This window comes from Gymnoscopelus braueri (genome assembly GCF_963280865.1).
Source record: "Gymnoscopelus braueri genome assembly, chromosome: 4".
NCBI classification, from domain to species: domain Eukaryota; kingdom Metazoa; phylum Chordata; class Actinopteri; order Myctophiformes; family Myctophidae; genus Gymnoscopelus; species Gymnoscopelus braueri.
The window spans coordinates 16,093,848-16,119,395 of NC_137605.1; the positions used below are offsets into that span (position 1 = coordinate 16,093,848).

Sequence of the window (25,548 nt, forward strand, 5' to 3'; positions counted from 1 at the left end):
TGTAATTAAAATGTTTAAACAATATTTCCCATTTGTCACTTTTTTTAAAATAGCAGATCTACGAGTTCAAGTTCTACAAGAGCTTGTAGATCGGCTATTTTCAAATAGCTGATGAATATAGATGTAAATTGCTCATGTGGCCTAAGTCACTTCTTTTGGGCTTTGTTTTCATAGACCTGGTTGCTTGTTTCTCTCGCAGAATCTGGCAACTCTGCTCCCTGGTCTGCTGCTGCTCTCTCTGCCATTTTGTGCCACAGAGACACAACCCAGGGGGAAGTTACGATGCGTGGATGAAGAACAAAACTAAAAGATTGTCGTTAATTACCTAATTTCAGATGGTGCGTTTTCATCGGCACAATCTAAAGTCAGTCCGTTGATATATATATATACGTGTTGTAAATCTCGGTAAATAAATAGATAAAACTCGGGTATCTTTTTTAGAAATAGCTTACATGTTATAAACATCGGGTCTCGGGCTTCATCTTGTTTACGTTTCTCCATTACTGCAGCAGTGTAGAGAAGCTAAGCTAACGTTAGCCTGCTAGCGTGTATCATCCAGCCAGGTCGGCGGTGAAATGGCGGCCAACGCGACCAGCGCACCGTCCGCTCCCTGGTAAGTGTTTTTAAATCGCTGTGTCATCCAAGCGTTATTATTATAAACAACCCACACGTCACGGTAAACATTTAAAATCTTGGTTTTCTGCTTTGTCACACACAAATGACGAAAATAGCCGATCTACAAGCCCACGATGCGGCGCTGTGCGGTGCGTTGTGGGTTTGTACTTTAACTATTTCAAGATTTGTGTGTCTGTGTGAAAATGTGTCTCCTACAGTGACATTACGCCAGGTTCAAAGTCGTTAATGTTACATACATACATGGTTAAATTGCTCTGGAATTGGCGTAGTATTAGTTTTGGTCGAGGGCCGACGTTGGCTAATACAAGGCCATGGGTATTGCCAGTGTTGCCAGATTTTGCGAGAGAAATGATCAACGAACCAGGTTTATGGAAACAAGCCTTTAAGAAGCGACTAATGGGCCACATGAGTACTTTAAACCTATATGGCATCGGCTATTTGAAAATAGCAGATCTACAAGTTCACCAGCTTGTAGATCTGCTATTAGAAGATTTTTTTTTAAAGTGACAATGGTGTGGTATATATTTGAAATAGTACAGTTCGATGCAGACAAATATATATTAATTTGGGGGTCCTTGACATGGACATTTTTGAGAACCACTGGTTTAAACGACAGTATGAAACCAGCACCAAATAAGCAACTACACTTTTAGAAACGAGCCCAAAAAGCCACAATCCGAAAACTACCAATATTTACAAGCAACCTAACAGAAAAACAAGCCCAAAGTCGCTTATAATAAGCAGACATGGCAACACAAGGCCATGAGTATTGCTAGAGAACCATCATGGCTGAGAGGAAACGCCGTGACTGACTGACTTTCTGGTAAAGTCACTTTTGTTAGCAGTAACATTAAAGGCCCAATCAATGGGTGAAACTAATTCAAACAATGGGTTACCCACCACCACAAAAAAAGAGCGAAAAAAGAATGGCACTTGAACTTGATACATTATTTAGACCTCTTGGAAGTGTCTAGGTAGTGCTTTTTTTTTCTACAAGGATCGACACTAGTTAGACAACAGTTGAATGTGTTTAAAACTTAATTTTCTGTATGTAATATTAGGCTTATTTATGTTGGTGAGGTTTGTAAACATTGGAACCTGCTGAAAACAATGTTGATGCCAGCTATCTTGATTGTGGTAAGATAAGAATGTTCCAGATTTTACATAGAATATTTCCCATCTACAAATCAAACCCTGAATGTATATCAGTGTAACCTTAGTTTAAATACCCAAAAGAATATCTGACTAGGGCTTTTAAAGTGATGAAAGAGAATAAACTAATGATTTAATGGTACTTAAGTTAACACTGACTGAATCACTGAAAAAGCTTAACATGCCTATTTTGTTAGTGGTAGTGGCAGTCACAAGTCAGTCAGTTTACAAGTGTTTATAAAGCACTATAACACCAAGCACTATATAACTATAATAACGATAACTATATTGTTCACCACTGTTGTTATAGTTGCGGTGTAGACTACGCTATCCAGTATCCACTAGAGTTGGAACAATTTTTACAACTATAGTTTTAGTGCTTTGTGTGAAAGGCCATTAAGTGTTGGTGTGGACTATATTGGATCACTCCAGTATGATATATCCCTCCGCAAGGTGGAGGCATGGTTGGTCGTTTGTGTTTTAAAGCTAAACTCTTCCCGACACCGTGTACCTGGCGATACCCGGTTTGGTCAACCTGTATTGCGGCGCTGAGGTTTTGTCCTTTTGGTTTGCCTTCGGGCTCGGGGACTGCGCCTACCCGATAACAAGGTTGGGAAAAGCTGTGTATAGTTGGCTTAAGCAACCTTGCAGTTCTTTTCCCCCTGAGTTGAAGCAACACCACACAAGTCTTTTGCATGCTTCTCCTCACAGGGCAGTGCCATCTTGTTTTTGCAACTCGTGTGCTCCATGGTGAGATCCATCTAACTAACTCAGCGAGTAGAACGACCACACAGGACTCCTAGTACACTAAGCAGTGCACTTTGTATTACCCATGGCCTTGTGTGTTCCATGGTGAACGAGCCTGAGATCTCGCGGCCCAGCGAGTGGTCATGCATACCCAAGTCACAAGTACACACACAATACAGTCCTGTCTCTACCCTGTATAAAGCTGAGCGCTAATAAGCAGGCGAGTGAGAGTCTATGTTGCTCAGTTGGTGTGCATGTACACACAGTTCCCCGTCATCTGGCTGAGTCAGGTTACTAATAAACGCCTGTGAGTGTTGAATTAGTGTTTTGGCCCCCATATTAGCTAGGCTATATACGGTGGGCTTGTTAAGTAAAAAATATATACCGTAGTTTTTTCCACGTTTATTCTTATTGCAAGCCCTGACGTTGCTAATCACTTGGTGTGTATTATAAGCAATTTGGCTTTTTACTGTCTGTTTTGCGATGTGCGCATGCCCGCACTGGACGGGCATGACACCTGTATGCAATGTCTTGGACTGGACCATGCACGCATGGCGTCAGAGGACCCCTTCAGCTGCATGTCTTGTGACATGCTTGGGAAACGACTGCGTATGGCTCGATTCGGAAGAATGAAGGCCTTGGCCTCACAGAGGCCTCGGGATGACCGCCTTCCCCCGTCGGGTACAGTGGGCCTTCGGGTACTGTGGGCCATCGGCACCGACGCCATCGTTCCTCCCTGGCAGCTCTGGGTGCCCCTCCTCCCAAACGTGCAACGGCGCTGGAGTATGGTCACAGTGCCTTTGTGTTGCAACATGCTGCACCAGCAACAGCTGGGTGTTTTGCCTCCAATACTGACAAGCTAGGTTCAGAGCAACCACTGCCAGCTACTATGGCGACAGCGTGCTCCCTTAATACCGTGGCAGACAGTGGAGCTGGGCAAGGATAGAGAGAAATTGCAACAGTTCTTGGCCACTTCACGTTCCAGACCTGCTCCAATGTTAAGCGGCAGAAACGCAATTAAATCGTTAATCGCAATTATTTGAGCGACTATTAATCGTCACGTACAATTTCATAATCGTGACTGACAGCCCTAGTATTACGAATGTTTTTGTTAAAAAATGATTTGGTCATGGCTCCTGAACTGGTACGATGGTACTGGTACACCATTTCTAAAATCAATGAAGCCAGGAGTTTGAACCAGTGCAATTTCATTGGCTAATTGCCTTCCCAGATCTTTACCCTGATTACATTACATTACATTACATTACATTACAGTCATTTAGCAGACGCTTTTATCCAAAGCGACTTACAATAAGTGTATTCAACATAGGTAGGGAACGAAAACTACTAATCACCAGAAGTCCTTAGTGCATTTTCTGCAAAAACAAGCAACCAAGAGTATACCTAGCGCTAAGGTAAAAGTGCAATATATCAGCTACCTATTTCCTTAAACAGATGAGACAAAATAGCTAAATCAAATGAGCATGAGCTAAAACAAATAAGTGTATCGACTAAACAAGATCCAATAAACAATACAACAATAGAAAACAAGCGTTCGTACAACTAGTTAACAACAAGTAGGTCAGACAGAGAGGAAGGGTAGTGTTTCCTGAAGAGGTGGGTTTTCAGCCTGCGGCGAAATATGGGCAGTGACTCTGCTGTCCTAACATCAGTGGGAAGTTCATTCCACCACTGTGGGGCCAGAACTGATGGTATAGGTAACCACACTAAACCCATACTTAAACTTACTTACTTGAACTTAATGCATAAACACAGCTATTTTAACTGTATACCTTAATTTAAGTCTGTGTGCTCTGCTCTGTCTATTGCACAATGCATCATGGGTATGATGCTGACAGTTCACAAACCACTAACGATTTACCACCAGTTTTCTTTTGTAATGGGGTTTTGATTTATCTTAACAAATGTTTTGGAGCTTTCTGACTGACTGACTTATTTATTTGTTGTTAATGACAGGTCCTACGGAGATGGAGGCCAGGTTCACGAGAACCCCGAATGGGAGAAAGCAAGACAAGCACTAGCCTCCATTACCGGTAGTAAAAGTCTGAGCCCTGCCAAGCCTGCACCGGCTGACCGGACCACAGCAGAGGTGTGTGTATGTGGGGAAAAGGGTGTTATGTCTCGATTGTTTGTGTGTTTCTGTCTTGGAATGATCACAATGTTGCCTCACCTATACCTCTCAAGTTGTTTTACAATGCTCATAAAGAGTCACTTTCAAATCACAATCTAATTATATATGATTTATATAAAAAATAGGATAGCAGCAGATGTTTGTTAACTTGACCTTGAACTCGTATGTTGCATGAGTCATTTATTTATTCACATATTCCCTGGCTTGTTTGTTTCAAGCTGCACAACCTGACAAGGAGATACAGTTGACAAGTGTTGTGAAAAAGAGCAAAGGTGTATAATATCAATAAGAACTTAAATTGTGGTGAATAGATCATCCTTTTACGTACAGTAAAACCCTCATTCAGATTTGGCATGTTTTATACTTTCTGCAGATCTTTGATTGACAACTTAGTTAACAAAATTACCCTGAGGAAGATGTTTTTTATCGTGGCTAAGAGTTCTGCGGCCTCGTCCTTCTCCACAAGATTATCAACAGTACAAGTAGTACAATCAAAAGTTATGCTAAAAGGATAACACAAAAAAAGCCCCAGAAGCTTGTTTCCATTGTGATCGCCACTGCATCTCAAGTCACAATATCCACAACGCACAGCAATTCAGGCCAGGGTGCAGCTGTACATACCTTGGTGTGGCTTCGTTATCCAACCAAACATGTTATGTCTGTATCACTGCTTTCCAGGCGGGTCAGTTTCAGCCAGCAGTCCCTGAGTCTCCAGCCATTCAACAACAACAGCAGCAACAACAACAACAACAACAGCCGCATCTACAGCAGCAACAACAACAGCAGCAGCAGCAACAACAACATCAGCAGCAGTACTACCAGTGGTACCAGCAGAACCAACAGAACCAACAGAACCAACAGCAGTATCCTGGATACGCATATCCATACAACTACTACTACCCAATGGCCCCAGTAAGTACAGTATACAGAAAGTTATTTTTCTGATAGCTGCATAAATAATTTAGATTCTACATTCAAATATGGACAATATTGAGACCTTTATGTAGAATGATGACCGTAGGTAATAGTTAACATGATAAGAGACAGATTTTGAATGGAAAAACATCTTTCACAAATGATTTTAGACCAGGGGTGTGCAAACTTATTTCAGTTCATATGAGCGTTCTTGCTGTCATGTGTGTCAGTTTCTGCTGTCATGCAGAAAATGTATGTCAATGTACCGTATGTATCGTTGTTTCATCCCTACTGTGAATCTTCTATGACAACGTAATTAATCTGCACATCAACATCCCAACCAGCCACTTTATCTTTAATAGTATTTAAGCAGACCGCAGGGGTAACAATTCCATCAACACTTTGATATACCAATTTCATTGGAGACACATTTCAGAGTTCCAAATGCCTGTCTCCCAAATGACCTGTTTGTGAAGGATTAATGTGAATAAAGTTCTATTACATTGCAATTAACTAAATGTCTGTCTCTTTCCCTTTGTCCATTCTCAGTATGGCGGTGCCTATCCACCAAATCAATACGGTGCACCTCCAGCTGGCTACCCAGGACCCCCTACTCACAATGGACAGGTACATAACATGATATAAACATACCCTTAAATAAATTAATCAATGTTGTTATATTGGATACTTTGTCATGAGTACGGTACTCACAGAGGCTATTAATAGTAATGACAAATTGTGGAACTCTCCAGTTTCACCGTTTATGCCAGACAAATGCCTTATGCCCTTTTGCAAATTGTACTTTTGTGAATTTATTTATATTGTCAAATTTACATTGTGTGTACACTGAAGGCATTTCGCATACGAAGTGAAAGAAGTGTTATGAGCCCTAGTTAGCAAATGACAGGGTAAATGGTCACATTCTGTAAGTAACAAGAAAAGTTAATAAGCTAAATGAATATAAGTTCAAGGTAAATAAACGCATAAGTAAGGCAAAGTATAAGATCCGCCTCAAACCAACCGGGTCTTCCAGCAGATAATACACAAGTTGGGTTTTATACTCGGTCTACACATCTACAGTATGTACAGTGCCATATTCCTCACAGGAAGATGTTCATAGTCTGCAAAACCAAAGTTCAAACCACACAGTCCTACATCAAACACATTTGCGTGTGTGTTCACAGGATATATAATTGTTGTTCTCTGCTCAAAATGCATTGAACTGAGAGTTCATGGAGAGTTCAGTAAACACGTGTTCTTCTAAACAAGATAATAGGTTGTATAAAGTAAGACTGTTTAGCACTCTGCCTCTCGCCCACACAAAACACTTAAGTGCAAGGAGTCGTTTCTTCCTTTCCTCTTTCTCTTTAGCCTTCCTGTTGCATTTGGCAAGAGCATTTTGACATCTGTGGTTGATACAGACCTCTGTTTATGGCCCAGACATTCCCTCAGTTAGGGGTAGAGACTAGGGCTGGGCAATATGATCTTATTTGGTAAAACACTGGTTTAAAAAATCTAAACAAAAACATTGGTCCATTTATTACAGTCTCCTAACAACTCTGCTTTACAGGATCTGTTGAAAGTAAATTTCAAACGTCAACTTTGAGATGTAGTCACAATCTATTAATACTTTTCATGCAAATGACATCGTTATCTGTACACTTTAGGTTTACCGCCCAGCCTTAGTCAAGATTGGAGAAATGTCAGAGCAGGACACATGTATTTGAAAATAGACGATCTACAAGCTCATGTGCTGATCACACAGAGCACAATCTGAGCACACAGGTCAGGTCACAACAACCGTAAGCTGTATACGTTTTTCTGTTTACAGCCTCCTCCAGTGCCAGGAATAGATGACCAGTCGTCCAACTATACCACTCCATCCCAGCCCCCTCCCCCCTCTGCCCCTCAACCCCCTCAGAGCCCGACTACCTCGGAGAAACCCCCTCCACCTCCTCCACCATCCATCCCACCCCCGCCGAGCCCCCAGTACCCCCCTTCACCTTCCCAGAACGCCTACGGTGCCACGAGTCCCATGCCATACTCGTCCGGTGACCCCAACCACATGCAGGCGTACAATCACGGCCAGGGCAGGCCTAACTACGGACAGACCTACCAGACCCAGAATGCCTACCAGGCCTCCCAGAATAACTCCCAGCAAATGCAACAGCAAGGCCAGTACGGGCCGGGGATGGGCAGAGGAGACGCAAACAAGAACAAGAACCAAAAACCAGGAGGACAACAACTCTGGCACAGGATGAAACGTAAGATTGGAGTTTATAGTTGTTTCTGGTGCGTTTGGTTGTGCACTTTCAACCTGGCATCCCTATTTTGGCATGTCATTATAGGTGAATATGGTAGAAAATGGCAACATTTACAGACCTGTGAGCTCAACGCAGCACATGTGACGTGTTGTGAGCTTGTATATTTCTGCTATTCATCAAACAATTAAGTATATACTATAGTTATTAATCAAACAATTTAGTATATAGGACCTAATTAGTCCATGAATATATAGAGGCATTCATCTTTCTTTCTCATCTGAATTTGTACATATACGTATATATCCAGAATAGGAAATGCATCGTTGGTAGTGATTAAAACTGAAAACCCTTAACGAATAACCTTCTGTTTTGTGTGTCCACAGAGGCGCCCTCCAATGCAGGTGCCGTAAAGTTCAATATTCCCAAGAGGCCTTATGTGATGACCAATCAGACGTTTCCTCCAGGGGAGCAGCCGTCAGGATTGGCTCCCGCTCCCTCCTCCCCGGCCACAGCCAACGCCGCAACAGGATCAGCGCAGATGAGGTGAAAGCACACCTCTTTTCCACTGACTGCACTTCTTTAGTCTGTAGTTTATTGTCCTATCAATCACTGTGGCAGGAATATGCTGCATCTGCTTTATTTTCTATTCGTTTTCAACGCTTCCCAAGTTACAGACTGTTAGGTGGAGGCATTTGAAAATTATGGGGGCAAATGCATCTCTCGAGAGACTATTTGCAGGATTAAAACATGTCATAAATGCTGCTATGCCAGTATAGAATGAACAATGTGATGATGACTTTCCACTATTCAATTGATAAGGCAGGCCTTGTTCTGACATTTGACCCTGAGTGTGTGTGTGTCCAGGCCCCAGGACTGGCCCCAGGCTATGAAGGAGTACGTACAGCGCTGCTTCACGGCCTGCGAGACGGAGGAAGATAAGGATCGCACAGAGAAGGTGCTGAAGGAGGTCCTGCAGGACAGGTTAAAGGACGGCTCCGCCTACACCATCGACTGGACCCACGAGCCTCTGCCAGAGTAAGCACGACAGTTTTTAAACCACATTTACCCTGCCCTCCCCTGTTACCACAGGAATCAAAGACCTTGTTTCAGGCTTTCTCATTTGTAGATTAAAAAGCCTGCGTACAAAGGTTAGACTTAGAAGTGAAAATCTAAGGGCTAATAAATCATTAGCACTGAAGACCGCAGCAAAAAGTATGTTGTTTATTATGTATCCACCACCCCCTTTTTATTTGATATTAACAGACATTTTGTTGTGTTCCACCAGACTGAAGGCCAAGCCGTCTCGCTGGGAGGCCATTCCGAGGACGGTGGACAACTCGGGGGGTCGAGGAGGAGCCGCGGCGGCCAGCGCACGGGGCAGGGGCTTGGGACACAGGTTGGGTGGATACAGGAATGTCTTCTCCACGCGGAGTCCCACGTCCAGCTCCTCGCGCTCCTCCTCGCGCTCGCCGTCACCCTCACACGGCCGACACCGCGACCGCAGCAACCAGAGACACAGGCGCAGGTAAAGATGCAATTGAAAGACGTTCTAAAAAGTGAGCGCTGCGCTTCAAAACGATTCCAAGCTACTGATTTTAGTTGCGTTTTGTAAAGGCTAGTGGGTAACACGTGAGTCCTCAGTTAACAAAATGCATCTAGATATGGATTCTCCATTATATTACGTAATACAGATATTAAAGTAACAACTTCAGACAGTTGTATCAGCCCGAAAATGGATATCGTCTGTCGGGTGGAAACCCCATATGTCCAAAACCGTTGCTTTTCACGATTCAAAAATGGCAAAAGTAGCAGATCTGCAAGTTCAAAGTGCGGCGTGAAGCGTCATGTTTTGAGCTTGTAGATCTGCTGCTTTTGATACTTTTGTGTGACACTGTAGTATGATCAAGTAGGGCATTAATAAAATATGCAAATATGCAGATGAGCGGTTTCTGCCACAACAGCAACGATGTGTAGCATTTTGGATTTGACCCGTGGGTTTTTCTAAACGTACATAATGGTCTGCTCCGCCAGCGACTCCGGTTCCCAGTCAGACAACAGCATCTCCAGTGACCTGCGGCCACAGCTCTCCAGACGCCAGCAGAAAGGAGGCCGAGGCCGCGGCAATGACCGGGACCGGGGGCGGGGCGGTGGAGAGAGGGGGCGGGGCAGAGGAGGAAGAGCCAACCGAGGAAGAAGGTAAAAACATCCATTAGCCGTGTCCTTAACCATTCATTCCACTGTAGCATTGTGGACTGTGTGAGAAATATGAGGAACATTCAACTCTGGTGTTAGTCTGGTTATAGTGAATTCATTAATTTGATCAGTTTATAAAATAAATGACAAAATACAAAACAGAAAAGACAAGCATAACGCAACAACAATATTCGAAAAGGAGTAGGATGAAGTGTAAACTTGTAAACTGAACTCCTACGCCCCTCTCACCTATGTAAACTCTATGCATTAACACAATTTTATACACAACCCAAACATTTCTGCTCCATAGTCAAAGAAAACATCAACATCATAGTGGAGTTCAAGATCTATTCCAGAACTAGCTATCGATTGACAAATGATCACAAGTTGACAAATATATATTAGAAAAAAAGAAAAGGAGGGGCATAGCATTTATAAAGAAGGGGGAAATGTTATACAAAACTGCCCGATCGATTCCTGATTGGATCAACTTATTAGTATTTTAGTTTTTGTGCTTTTAATTACACCGTGATACATTCTTAGTTTGGTGTGGCTACAGGAATGAGGTCTGGGTTAATGACAAAAGCATCTCTCGTCCCTGGCCTAGAAACATGGATGACTCCGGTTCCAACATGGGCGGCAAGAAGAGGAAAGGCGGAAACGCCGGCCTAGACTTCCACGACCCCTTGCGCGAGGCCAAGAAGCAGAGCCGCGCGGCCCGCTTCCACAAGCAGCTCCGGTCCGAGCCCCTGGTGCTGTCCATAAACAACCTGGATCTGCCCAACGGCACCCAGGAGGGCATCAGTTGGGAGGACTGCCCCATCGTAGGCACCTGCCAGGACATCACCAAGATCTACCTGAGGCTCACCTGTGCTCCGGACCCCATCACCGTTCGCCCCGTGCACGTGAGTTAACACGCATTCTTCATCCACAGCTCAAACTTATGTTATATCAAAGAATCTTTTTAAATAATGGATTGTATCTCTTAACCTCTTAAGTGCTTCATACTTATCATACAATGCGTGGAATTGCTATTTAAAAATGTATTTTGCCTATGATATGCCTACAATAGGGACACCAGATTGAAAGTGGTTAAAGATAAAGTTCAAGGTTCTATTGTCCTGTTTGTCTATTGTCTATAGACAAACAGGACAATAGAACCTTGGACCCCCTGGTGTCCCTATTGTAGGCATATTATAGGCTAGACTGTCTGAATGAACTTTATAACAGAAAATATCACCAGGAGGTCTTGTTATTCACTCCAGAAGATGAGGTCTAATTTCTGGACTTTCTAGTTTATGCGTAAATCTGTAGTGAGATTATTATATAACTTCAAAGAGGTAACAAGTGAGACGGTGTTGTACGTGCCTCGGGCTTCCTGTGATAAAGAATGTTTGTAATCGGGTAGTGATGTGTCGCTGTTTGTCCAGGTGCTGAGGAAGTCTCTGCTGGCGGTGAAGCTCCACTGGAAGACCCACCAGGACTACACCTATGCCTGTGAACAGATGAAATCCATACGACAGGACCTCACGGTGCGTATACGCCTCCTCAGCCTTAGCGTCCCTCCACCCTTTAGTGGTTAAATGTCTGAAAACAACACATTTGACATGAATCCAATATTTAGTGGGGGGGTCCCTGCTTCATCTCTCTCTCTCAGCTAAGGGGTCCTCGGCTTGAAAAACGTTTCAGACCCCTGGTCTACACAGCTCTGCAAATTGTCAATCTGAAACTACATGTATAACCCATTAAGACCTGAGGCCGATTCTTACTGATGTCTTCTAAATCCTAACAGTTTTCTGAAAAACGTATGTTTCTGTATCAGTGGTTCTCAAACTTTTTCATGTCAAGGACCCCCAAAATGATATGTATTTGGCCAACGACCCCCATCTCAAAATGTTTTGTTCCAGGGACCCCCCCAGAAGCAAAGATTTGAGTTAAAAATGTTCGCTTTAAAATAATATAAATATATATTAATTTGCGCACATTTTCTCTATTTTTCAAAAAGTGTAAAATAATGCTTTTTTAGCTCAAATAAAAAAATGTCACAGATGCGTTCCAGGTCTTAATGGGTTAATATCTCTTCAATGACCGGTGTCTGTCCTCGATCCCTCAGGTCCAAGGAGTGCGCACAGAGTTCACAGTGGACGTGTACGAGTGTCACGCACGCATCGCCCTGGAGAAGGTGAGCTTCTGTTTTGATGCGTCACTGTTATGCAAATTAATAAATACGTCTCTTGCAAGCTTAGCTATACTGTGTATCCACTTACTCGATAACTGCTTTAACCATTTTAACCCTGGTGTCCCAATTTTGGGCGTGTCATTAGAGCTGAAAATGTTAGTTTTTTTCAAAATAGGCAATCTACAAACTCACAACACTGTGCAGCGCATTGCGAGCTTGTAGATTGGCGTAATTTTCTTTTTTACAAATATAATATATATGTGTGTGTGTTTGTGGTTAATTAGTAGTTAAGACAATAGAAGCTTTTGTCGCATTTTAGAAATAAACCTTTAATTTGTGTTAACCAGGGTGACCATGCAGAGTTCAACCAGTGTCAGAATCAGCTGAGGGCCCTCTACAAGGACCACCCATCGGAGAACATCGGAGAGTTCACAGCATACAGGCTGATGTATTACATCTTCACTAAGAACTCTGGAGGTAAGGAGACGCCGATCCACACCTCTATGTACAAAACAGACATTGGGCTTTTAAAGCATTATGTCTGAAATGACATTCTGCATAACCACACAGTCAAATGCATTATATCATCAAAAACATGAACCACAAAGATGTGTGCAAATCAAAATATTTGTGTATGGAAATGTTGTATAAAAGCAATAAACTCGAGCTCCAAGGAGCAGCACCCATGCTCCACTGTGATCACATGGTTTGATTGGTCGGTCGATCAGAGTGACATTGACATGCGGACGAGGTTTGCGCTCACATTGAAGTACGTTCTGCTCATCTCTCCCCGCAGACCTGACCACTGAGTTGGTGTACCTGACTCCAGAACTGCGGAAGGACGTGTGCGTGTCTCACGCGCTCGCCCTCCGCGCCGCCTGGGCCCTGGGCAACTACCATCGCTTCTTTAAACTGTATCAGGAAGCCCCGCGCATGGCCTCTTACCTCATAGACAAGTTTTTGGAGAGGGAGAGGAAAATTGCCCTTAGGGCCATACTCAAAACGTAAGTGTTTCTTTGTTATTCCATGAAGCCCGTCTGTTCCCTCTGGTTGTAAACTGATCAGAGTTCCTCTACTCTTATAAGGGCTTCTGGAAATAGTTGAATGCTTTCTGGAGAAAATAGAGTGCATGTGTGACTTGTCTTCCAAGTTAAAACAAGTTTTTCAGGTTCCTATTCTACCCTGCTTGGGTTTACCTGTTATGTCTTCACTATGAAACACTCACCATGAACCTCCTTGTGTTTCTTCTGTCCCCCAGGTTCAGACCTGACTTGCCGGTGCAGTATGTGCAGTCCGCTCTGGGCTTCCCTTGTTTAGACTCCTGCATGGCCTTTGTTACTGGGCTGGGGGTCACTTTCTTCCCCTCCGACCCCGACAAGATAGACTGCAAAGCCAGCTCAGTTTCAGTGGCTGCTTCCTGATTGGGGGGAAATGGGCAATAGGGAGGGATTCCGGGTTGGTCGTGGGGAAACACAGTAAAGGGACACACCCCTAGGGAGTGGCAGGGACCCCCTGCCCTATAGTATAAAATGCACTGCACTTCAGTATACCTCAGCTAGCAAAGACGAGAGTTGTGGCTAGACTAGCGACGTTGAAGTGGCATAGCGACAGGTGTACACCAGCAAACTCACAGTACCAGACGGTGTAGGTGTAGGTGTAGAACACGCACGGATTCATCCCCCACTGTCACAGATATGGACTGTTTTAAAACGATGAGGGAGGGTACCTGCATACACTACTCCTGCAACGGTGTAGTGCTAGCATGTAGCATCCCACTCCCCTTCTGCATTCATCTTAATTAATCAGACCAGAATCTTTAGTGAAGATCCTCAGGTCAGGGATTAGTCAGTAATTCCAGCAGCAAGTGACAAGTCAAATCAGGGAGGAGCTTCCCCCTCACGCCCCCTCCCACCCACCCACCCCCTTCCATCCATTACCCCGCCCTCAGATGTCAAAGCTAACAGTGTTTTGTTATGTTTCTTTTCCTTCCCCAAGTCAACAGCTCTAAAGCTCCCGAAGACTCAAGACTTCCTCAGCCAAGTGAAATAAAGAAAGCTTCAAGCCTTCAAGCCATCCTTCAGGGGGCATCATCCACATTAAGCCTGGCCTGGGATCAGCCAAGTCCAGGTCAAAGTCTTTCCGTGTCCCTCTGTAGAGACTGTGTAAGCCCCGTTCTGATGTGGAAGAGCTGCCAGCATGTCAACCTGAAGAAGAGCTGGTGGTTTGTATGTCCTGTCCTGCCCCCTTTCCCCTCAAGGTATCTACAATTGGCTGATCTGCCCAGTTTCTGCCTGCCAGCATTTGCAGCCTTTGAAAGCCATGGACTGAGAAATTTGAAAGCCGGTTCCTGGTTTAGTTAGATATTAGCCACTTGTCAGTTACCTCCACCGTTAACCCGCTCACACGTAGCAAATTGCTGGCCAGCCGTTGGAAAAAAAGTGTTGCCTGAAGTCCCCATCCAATAAATCCCTAGTCTCCGTATCACATATCAGTCCAGTATATATTGACTTTATTTATAGTAATGGAAACGGGGCCAATGCTCTACACCAAGATGGTCCGACCGGGCGACCACAGTCATGGAGCCGGGAATCTGGGAATCCCTGTCGCTAACCCAAGTCTAGGCCCCTGTCGCATCATGCAGAGAAAGGAAATCTGCCCCGTCTCCATTCCCAGGTTGAGGTTTCCACTAGACGTCCGGAGTAACCCAGTTCACAGCGTTTCCTTCAACAGCAGCTTCCCCCCAGTGAGTGAGTCACGGCAGCAACCACCACAGCGGGATGCGCCCTTCGATCGTCAGCTCCACAGGGCTCCCACCACCACCATTGTCCTGAGTCCTTCACGAAAGGGCCGCAGCAGCAACGAATCCTCTGTGCAGCGGCTGGATGAAGTCCTTCCTAACCAGCCAAGGTGTTCCCCCGATGAGCTTCTGGGTGAACGTCGAGAGTGGTTTGTATGCTACCAGGCAAGGAGTACGTATGTATGGCTGGTAAGAGAATTGGACATCTGGTTGAAGGAAGGCGTTGGAAGCACAACCCTGCCAGGGAGCTAACATCATTTCCATTGAAGTAACGTGAATACCACAATAGCTTCTATCTCTAAGTGAGAAGGATTATATCTCATGTGGGGTGTTTATTTCCTTTTTATGGACAGCAGTATTGGCTTTTGTCTCATCACATTTGGAGTGAAGATGACCACCAACAAAAAAAGCATTTTATCAACCTAAAATCAACTCGGTACAATGCAAAAATTAGCTAGCCTGGAATAACATCCGTCTTCTAAACATGGGTTGAATAAGATAAAGAGACCGGCCACTGTTTAGATATAAGACCATGATATTTAAGTATTTAAGTATGTGATATTTACAGCTTTTTCCAACACGGAGGCAGATTTGACAGGACTGCAGAGCTTTTTATGGCCAATCCACAAATTGATCTACAAGCTGAGTGTAATGTGTTTCTAAATTGGGAAATGCACTAACAGATAATAGCCTTATTCCAGAAGCATCGGCATGAAGCCTCCCTTTCAGTGACCGTGGCTTTGTAATGATGTGAGGAGCTTTGGTCAGTTTCCATCACATCACTAGAGACATTGTTTATCATGGTCATATATATAACCATGTCAATTTGAACAATGATGGCGAAATAACGAATGTTGCATGTTCTACTAGGATCTCCCATAGATAATACATTATTTTAATTGATTCCAATGTTCCAAAATATTGGCAGTCCACATAATCCCCATTTGGTGGCAAGTTTGTTTAGAATTCTTGTAATTGATATTGAATATCCCCTTGCCTAAATTGAGACGGGGGAAATCCACTCAACATCATTATAAAAACCACCAGGAACTTTCCACTGGATTGGAGGGTTCATGTTGCGTGTGCGACTTGTTTTCACAGAATGGAAGAAAAGAAAAAAGATATATATATATATGTGATCATTGTCCCTTTTAGATTAGTTAGCTTCCAGGACAGATTTTTCGGAACAGTATTAAGCTGGAAAGCACAGCGCCTGTGGTATTGGGAGTAGATGGTGTAACGGATCAAGGGGAATGGGCTTACACAGGTGTCCTATCCAATCCACTGGCTTATTGATTTACAGAGAATATTTATATTTTTGTACATAATGTATTATATTGCTGTGATTTATTTTCAGTTACTGTGTAGGGACTTTTTTTGTTTGTTTTTTTGTTTATTCACACAGGGGTAAGTGTGGGTTATGTGCTTCTCAAGGCAACTCTTTAGACCTTGTGGTGTGAATATGTACAGTACATTTGAATAGGGGGGGTTGTCATTGCATCACCTCTACTGAAATGGGGGGTGGATACTTGCCATGCTTCCTTTGTGTAGCCTGTAAAGTTTAAACTTGATGAATTTACTTGATGATTACTTGCTGCAAATCATCAGTCAATCAATATACAAGTTTTTATGCTCTTCTAAACCAAATCTTTGTCAGATGTCTCCTAGATCCGTTTTGATGCATTTTTGTTAAGTCATTTTATAGTTAAGATCTCTAAAGCATAAACTATCTACTGCAAAAGTTGTCTTTGATTCAAGTGTTGCAAACCGTTTCACCATTCATTCAAGTTAAGTGATGAGAAAGATTTGGTTTGTAGTACAAGTTGTCTGAAATCAATTTGGATATTGCTAAGCTCGCATTGGTAATGTCATGTACGCAAGTTAGCGGCTGCTTCATGCAAACATTTGGGTTTGAACACCTTTCGATGTAATGAATAATTGGAGCCTGTTAAGGCTTCTGCAGCACAAGAAATTCCATCAAGGCCTGGGCAATAGTTGCAAAATCAGACCTTATGTAAACTGTCTGTTGAAAGTGTTCAGTGTTGGACCTTATTACAGCATTATCAACATTCTTGATTATTGAAATAATCTCAACATGTTCTCCTCTTTTCAACTCCCCATCCCTCTCTCTTCCTCTTTGCTCTCCTCTCCATTCTCTCTCCCTCTCTCTCTTTCTCCCTAACACACCCCTAGTCCTCTTCATTTATTTCTTTTCTTTTTGTAGTACTGCATTGCTGGAGCAAATGGAGTGGTTTTAAATGGGAGCGTCTCCTGAAGCGAGCCGTGGAGACAGAGAGCAGTGTGATAAAACACAAGTCTTGGTTTGAGCCGTGAAGTTCAAGCCATACCACTGAATACATGGGAGCCTCACATCCTTATGAATCTTTGTCAACTTTTGAAATATATATTTTTTATTTTATTTTACATATGAAACTCAGTCTAAAAGAAATGTCGTATTTACCACTTGGCACAACTATATCAGTTAATCAGCATAATTTCATCACCAGATTATTATTATTATAGTTATATTATTTAGGTTAGGTATTGGTAAACCTCAAGTAAAGCCAGGATGTTATGGTATTCAGTTTGTCCAGATACATTTTTTTGTCAGATAGTAACGTTTCAGGCTCACATCTTTGCACAGATAATGGATAGATTATATAAGTTGGGTAAATTAGTTATTTTTATAACATTTTTGTCATCGCATTTTTGAGAATTGTTAACTAGGCATAATAATGACTAAACGTATAGTTCATTTCAAGATCAAAATGAGTCTGGACATTACTGAATGCATTCCTTCCATGTCCCCACAATACAACCATGTATTGTTTGATAGGAGATGTGTTTTGTTATTTGTGTTTATCTGTTTAGCTTAAGGCAGGCTGTCTGAAATGACATTAGAATGATGTTGGTGTGTGCTCCCATGTTACAAAGTGTTGCCTTTTCTTTCTGACACAAGTTGGTTCTCTGATTGATTTACACTGTTGATTCTCTTCTTATGTGCAAATGTTGTGAAAGCTTCTTACACAGGATTACTTGTCAGTAGAAATTTCACTCCAGAGTACTAACGATATATGTTCTGTTTCGTGTTCCTTCTGATACCCAGTCATGTTTTTTGGTAATTACTTTGCTCCCATGTACTGTTCTCTTCATTACTTTTCTGTAACGCCTCCCTTCATATTTACACGCCAAGAACTCCCATGGTCCTTCACTACGGCTCCATTTCTCCCCATTTTACTTATGACTCGTCTCGACTGAAATCCTCTCTCATTCTCTCTGCAGACTCCTTGCATGATATGCCTAATTTGCTTCGTTGTACAGCGGTGTCGGATGCTCAGCATAGCCGACCTGAAAGCTCTCAACACATGGCAACTGCGACGTGTTGAGCTTGTAGGTCGGCTATTTTCAGCACGCAACACAGTCGTGCGACGAAGTATAATTCGGGCTTTATCCCCTCCCCTCCTTGTCCCCTCTTCCTCTTTCTCACTTATCTCTAACCAGTATTTGTTCTGTCCTTTCTTTTTGCCTTCATCCTTTTTTATGTTGAGTATGTTGACAGTTTTGTTTTTTGTTTTCTTTTGCTGAGTGCCACTAGCCACTCTCGGTAGTAAGTATTGTACTGCTTCAACGATGCTTTGATAGTTTATGTTGCAGCAAACTAACAAACGTTAATTGCAACAAACCCCTTTTCCGCAGTCTCTCATCCCTCCACAGATTTGGTATGAAACTGCCATTTTGTAAATATTAATGTGTATACTGTACAATCTCTACTCTTTTTGAAGACGCTAATAAAATTCAAGTATAAGAGGTATTTGTGTCTCATCTAACTTTTTTCCAAGTAAAACATACAAGCAAGCATAAAACTTGACTTAACCCATTAAGACCTGAAGACATGTATGTTTCTATATCAGTGGTGCTCAAACTTTTTCATGTCAAGGACCCCCAAAATTATATGTATTTGCCCACCGACCCCCACCTCAATGTTTTCTTCCAGGGACCCCCAGAAGCAAAGAATAGAGTTAAAAATGTTCACTTGAAACAATGTATATTCAAATATTTGCACATTTTCACGATTTTTCAAAAATAGACCTACAAGTGCCGCGCTATGAGCTTGTATATCTGCTATTTTTGAATAGCCAAAGTGTAAAATAATGCTTTTTAGCTCAAATGAAAAAGTGACGGATAAGTTCCAGGTCTTTATGGGTTATGGCAGAGAACGTATGTATGTCGTGTAGGTTATATTTAGTCACAAGCTCTTAATGTTCATTGGTTTAATATAAACTCTTTACCACTTGGACTTTCAAAAGTTCTCAAATAGTTGTGTATAAACAGTATTATGATGAAGCAGGGAATTGAGTTTCTAAGCTATTATGAACCTGGGTTTCTATGAGTGGTGTTAAATGATAAGCCAAGGAAGTGTTGACAGAAGAGTTTATTGTCCAGTACAAGTACAAAAGTGAAATGACATTAATAAACCAGTGATGCACTAAAACAAGCGAGACACCTGTGACACTGCTAGTCTCAGAAATGGACAGTTTTACATGCTAAGTTCAGATTCATGCCACCTTCCCATCCACATCTTACATTTTCAGTTCTGTAAACATGTAAAGGTATTTAAGACTGGGTAATATGTCAACAGCAAAGAATAGAGAATAAGTTAAGTTGAGAAAGACTGGGACAGTTCAACAAAGGAAAGGCACACAAAGATGATTAAAAAAAGGTAAGAATTATAGAAAAATGTAAGCAGAAAAAGAACAGGAAAAAAGTTAGAAAATATGACTGGCTGAAAGAAAAAAGGTAGGATAAAAAGGTGCAACAACAAAAAGCAGGAGAAAGCACAAATGTAATCATTTGGCAACACTAATGCATAGAGTAGACTAATTCAAGTAGATATAATATTTTTAAATCAAAATAATTTAGCATTAAATGTAATTAAATATTTCAAAAAGTTAAATAGGCCATTGCACTTATTTAGAATTGTGTTGATGTTTAGGTGTTCATGTGTGTTTTGTTGTCAGCTGAAGCTGAATACAATCAGACCCCTTTGTAAAGTTAATGTGCAATAGCTATCACAATAGATGATTATGCAATACCTGTGCTGGCAGGGGAGTGAATTACAAAAGAAAGAAAGAGGGACTAAGGCAAGAAAAACAACTTGTGAAAGAGTAAACAAAACTAAGCTTAAATAGCCTACATTTTAGAAAATAGAGTGGACAGTTGCAAAGACGCAGAACAACAAAGAAAGAACAAAACCAATAAATGTAGAAGAGAAAAACTATGTATAGAAATCTTCAAGCACAGAGATAGACATTTTTAAAGCATTGAGCCTCAGCCGCAACACGAAATAGACGAAGGGGAGAGAATAGAAAGGAGAGATAAGAAGGCGAAGAGAAGCTTGCCATGGAAGGGAAGAGTGATCACAAGAGAAAAGAAAGGAGAGAAGGGAAGAGAAGAGAGAAGGGATGTGAAGAAATGAGAAACCCTACACTGCCTTTCATTTAAGTACACAGCAAAATCCTGAGTGATAATTGAACTCAGTTTGAAAATGGACCTGAGGATTTTGTCTCGCCCTAATTAGAACCCTTCTGCAATGCAGAGTAGAGTAGAATAGAAAGGAAGAATAGATACCGAATAGAATAGACTAGATACAGAGCAGAATAGAATAGAATAGATACAGAGAAGAATAGAATAGAATGATTCTGAACAGAGCAGAATAGAATCAATAGAATGGAGCAAACTGTTTGGAAATGACAAAAGGAACAAGCAGAAACCACAGAAGAGTTAGGCCTTTATTAGACCCTCTTTCACTACAGAAAAGTGCCAAACAAGAGGGGAAAAAAGAAAAGAAAAGAAAGACAAGAAAAGAACAGGTATTATGAAAAGCGGAACAGCGAAAAATATATATAATTGAGCAATGGTTGCCTAAATGATAGCCTATAATCACCCTCGATCACAAATAAAGGTAATTAAAACATAATAGGACTGCCAAGGTTGGCCCAGGTTAGAAGAAAGACATATTGTAGAAATGCCAGTAATACAAATGCTACACTTAAATAAATGCACCTACATGTAAATAAATGCACCTACATGTTTATTGTAGCATTATGTATTTACTTTGTATGGTTTCTCATACATCCTATCAGAATAACTGCTTGGGAGTGAAGGACTAAATGGAATGACTAAATTATGCACATCGATATAGAGGCAAAGAACTGTGACAATCGTAGTCAACAGGAACATGACTCATTGATTTTGCCCCAGTATGAGGATGTAATGGTGGTCAGCAAAAGGGTTTACATAGTTATTATAATCATTTATATTCCTTTTCATTGCTATTAGGGAGAAATTATTCTAATTAAACCCGATTCTGCAACACAAAATAAACAAAAGAGAAGAGAAGAGGAGGAGAAGAGAAGAGAAGAGAAGAGAAGAGAAGAGAAGAGAAGAGAAGAGAAGAGAAGAGAAGAGAAGAGAAGACGAGGAAGGGAAGAGTACAAAAAGAAGGGAAGAGAAGAGAAGAGAAGAGAAGAGAAGAGAAGAGAAGAGAAGAGAAGAGAAGAGAAGAGGAGAGGAGAGGAGAGGAGAGGAGAAAACAGAACAGAACAGAAGACGAGGAAGGGAAGAGTACAAAAAGAAGGGAAGTGAAGAGAAAGAAGGGAAGAAGTTGTGAGAATAAGGCTTGGGGAAAAAAGAGAAAGCCTACAACTGATGTAGTTGTGCCAACTGCCAAGTGGGAAAGAATAGAATAGATACAGAGTGAAATAGAACAGATACACACACAGTAGAGTAGAATAGAATAGATTTGAAATAAAGTATAAGGAATAGATACAGAGTAGAATAGAATGGATACAAAGTAGAAAAGCAGAAGTAAGAAAATATAACTATAAAAATGTAGGAAAAGAAAGCTTTTCTGAAGAAAAAAAAACAGCAAAAAGTGTAAAATTACACTACAAAGATAAGAGAAAGAGAAAAGAGAAGGAAAGAGAAAACAAAACTGAGCTTAAATACATTTTAGAAAATAGAGTGGACAGTTACAGAATAGAATAGATACAGAGAAAATAGAGTAGAATAGAATAGATACAAAATAGAATAAATACTGAAAATATACCATAGAGTAGAATAGATGAAAATTGAATAGATACAGAGTTGAATAGTATAGATACAGAGTGGAATAGAATAGAATAGATACAGAGTGGAAAAAATAGAATAGATACAGAGTGGAATAGAATAGAATAGATACAGAGTGGAAAAAAATAGAATAGATACAGAGTGGAATAGAATAGATACAGAGTGGAAAAAATAGAATAGATACAGAGTGGAATAGAATAGATACAGAGTGGAAAAAATAGAATAGATACAGAGTGGAATAGAATAGATACAGAGTGGAAAAAATAGAATAGATACAGAGTGGAATAGAATAGAATAGATAGTTACAGAGTGGAAAAAATAGAATAGATACAGAGTGGAATAGAATAGAATAGCTACAGAGTGGAATAGAATAGAATAGATACAGAGTGGAATAGAATAGAATAGATACAGAGTGGAATAGAATAGATATAGAGTGGAATAGAATAGAATAGATACAGAGTGGAATAGAATAGAATAGATACAGATACAGAGTGGAATAGAATAGATACAGAGTGGAACAGAATAGATTATATTAGATATAGAGTCAAATAGAATAGAACAGAATAGAGCAAATCAGATGAGACAGCAAGGGAATGACAAAGGAACAAGCAGAAACCACACAGAAGAGGAGAGGCCCTTAATAGACCCTCTTTCAATACAGAAAAGTGCCAAATAGAATAGAATAGAACAGCAAGGCGGGAAAAGGAGAGGAGAGAATGTGTTTATCTGCTCCTACATAGAACATACTGTAGCCCTTGGTGTCGGTGACATAAACTACACATAAACTACACCTTAAGGACAGTGAAAGATAAAGAAATAAAAAAATAAAAATGACGAGAGACCGGAGAATGTGCAGAAACAACAGAAGAGTATAGAGGAGAAACAGAAAGAGGAAACAAAGCTAAAAGAAAAGAACAGAAAGAGAATCTGAAAGCAGAAAAATAACTACAAATATTAGCAGCAGGAAAGGAAATGAGCCATGCAAAGCAGAAAAGGTATGGAGTCTGGAAAATTAAGAAAAAGCAGAATTAAGAAAATATAACGGTAACGATATGCTACAACATTATACTAGCTAGAATAGAAAGTCTAGGCTGAAGGAAAAAAAGGTAGGAAAAAAAGCATTTCTGAAAACAAGGTGCAACAACAAAAAGCAAGAAAGGTAATTATTTGGTAACAATAGCACTTAGCACAGTGACTAAATTCAGATAGAATTTAGCTTTTTAATTAGATGCAAAATATTTCAAAAGTTAAATAGGCCATTGATGCAATAGCCATTGCACTTATTTAGAATTGTGTTGATGTTTGGCTGTATTTTGTTATCAGCTGAAGCTGAACACAATGATCATAACCTTTTGTAAAAGGTAATTAATGTGCAATAGCTATCACAATGGATGATTATTATGTAATACTGTTGTAAACCATGGTTAATGTAATGTGTTATCTTACAAAAGAAAGAAACAGGGAATAAGGCAACAAATGCTACTTTGGAAAGAGAAAACGAAACTAAGCTTAAATACATTTTAGAAAATAGAGTGGACAGTTACAGAATAGAATAGAGTAGATACAGAGAAGAATAGAATGGATACAAAGTAGAATAGATACAGAGAAGAATAGAATGGATACAAAGTAGAATAGATACAGAGAAGAATAGAATGGATACAAAGTAGAATAGATACAGAGAAGAATAGAGTAGAATAGAATAGATAAAAGGTAGAATAGATACAGAAAATATACCATAATAGATATGGAATAGAATAGAATAGATGTGAATAGAGAGAGAAAATAGAATAAAATAGATACAGAGTGGAATAAAATAGAATAGATTAGATATAGAGTAAAATAGAATAGAACAGAATAGAATAGAACAGAACAGCAAGGCGGGAAAAGGAGAGGAGAGAATGTGTTTATCTGCTCCTACATAGAACATACTGTAGCCCTTGGTGTCGGTGACATATAAACTACACCTTAAGGACAGTGAAAGATAAGAAAATCTGAAACAAAAACGACGAGAGACCGGAGAATGTGCAGAAACAACAGAAGAGTATAGAGAGGAAACAGAAAGAGGAAAGACATTATGGAAACAAAGCTAAAAGAAAAATGAAAGCAGAAAAATAACTACAATTCTTAGCAGAAGGAAAGGAGATGAGCCACGCAAAGCATAAAAGGTATGGAGTCTGGAAAATTAAGAAAAAGTAAGAAAATATAACTGTAAAAATATATAACGATATGCTACAACATTACACTACATCTATTTACTAGCTAGAATAGAACGTTTAGGCTGAAGGAAAAAAAGGTAGGAAAAAAGATGAGCCATGAAAAGTATGGAGTCTGGAAAATTAAGAAAAAGCAGAATAGAGAGTTTAGGGCTGAAGGAGAAAAAAAGTATGAAGAAAAAAAAGCATTTCTGAAAACAAGGTGCAACAACAAAAAGTGTAAAATTACACTAATCATTTGGTAACAATAGCACTTTGCACAGTGACTAAATTCACGTAGATATATTTTGAAATAAAATAGTTTCAAAAGTTAAATAGGCCATTGCACTTATTTAGAATTGTGTTTCTGTTTGGGTGTATTTTGTTATCGGCCAATCTGAACACAATAATCAGAACCCTTTGTAAAGGTAATTAATGTGCAATAGCTATCTATCACAATGGATGATTATTACGTAATACTGTTGTAAACCATGGTTAATGAAATGTGTTATCTTACAAAAGAAAGAAAACAGGGAATAAGGCAAGAAATGCTACTTAGGAAAGAGAAAACGAAACTAAGCTTGAATACATTTAGAAAATAGAGTGGACAGTTGCAGAAACGCAGAGCAAAGAACAGAACCAATAAAGGTAGAAGAGAAGCTAAATACATAGAAGTCTTGAAGACCAGAGCAAGCACAGAGTAAAACAGATTAGATTAGAAAGCATGGAGCAGACATAAAGAGATAAGCAGTGGTGGAAGAAGTATTATGGTGGTGTAATGGTGGTCAACAGAAGTGTTTACATAGTTAATATAATAATTCATATTCCTTTTCATTGCTGATTATCCTAATTGGACCCACTTCTGCAACACAACATAAACAATAGAAGAGAAAGAAGGGAAGAGAAGAGAATGGGGAGATAAGAAAAAATAGAAGAGAAGAGAAGGGAAAAGAGAAGGCTAGAGAAGACAAGAGAAGAGGAGCCATGGAAGGGAAGAGTACAAAAAGAAGAGAAAATAAATGAGAGAATAGAGTAGAATAGCAAGACATTGAAAGGGAGAGGAGAGAATGTGTTTATCTGCTCATACGTAGAAAATACTGTAGCCCCATATAAACTACACCAAGGACAGTGAAAGATAAGGAAATCAGAAACAAAAACGACGAGACCAGAGAATGCTCAGAAACAACAAAAGA

The 25,548-nt window shown here is 40.6% G+C and overlaps 1 protein-coding gene across 1 annotated transcript; it reads left to right on the top strand.

Moving 5' to 3' along the window:
- The first annotated feature begins 258 nt into the window (after window positions 1-258).
- On the top strand, window positions 259-18,846 carry leng8 (leukocyte receptor cluster (LRC) member 8). The gene is made up of 15 exons (XM_080427592.1): window positions 259-613; window positions 4,513-4,645; window positions 5,366-5,599; window positions 6,152-6,229; window positions 7,434-7,866; window positions 8,250-8,409; window positions 8,731-8,901; window positions 9,152-9,391; window positions 9,898-10,062; window positions 10,667-10,964; window positions 11,490-11,591; window positions 12,173-12,241; window positions 12,586-12,715; window positions 13,035-13,242; window positions 13,497-18,846. Exons 1-15 carry the CDS (start codon window positions 576-578, stop codon window positions 13,657-13,659), a joined length of 2,622 nt encoding a protein of 873 aa, XP_080283718.1. The 5' UTR covers window positions 259-575; the 3' UTR covers window positions 13,660-18,846.
- The last annotated feature ends 6,702 nt before the right edge of the window (window positions 18,847-25,548 follow it).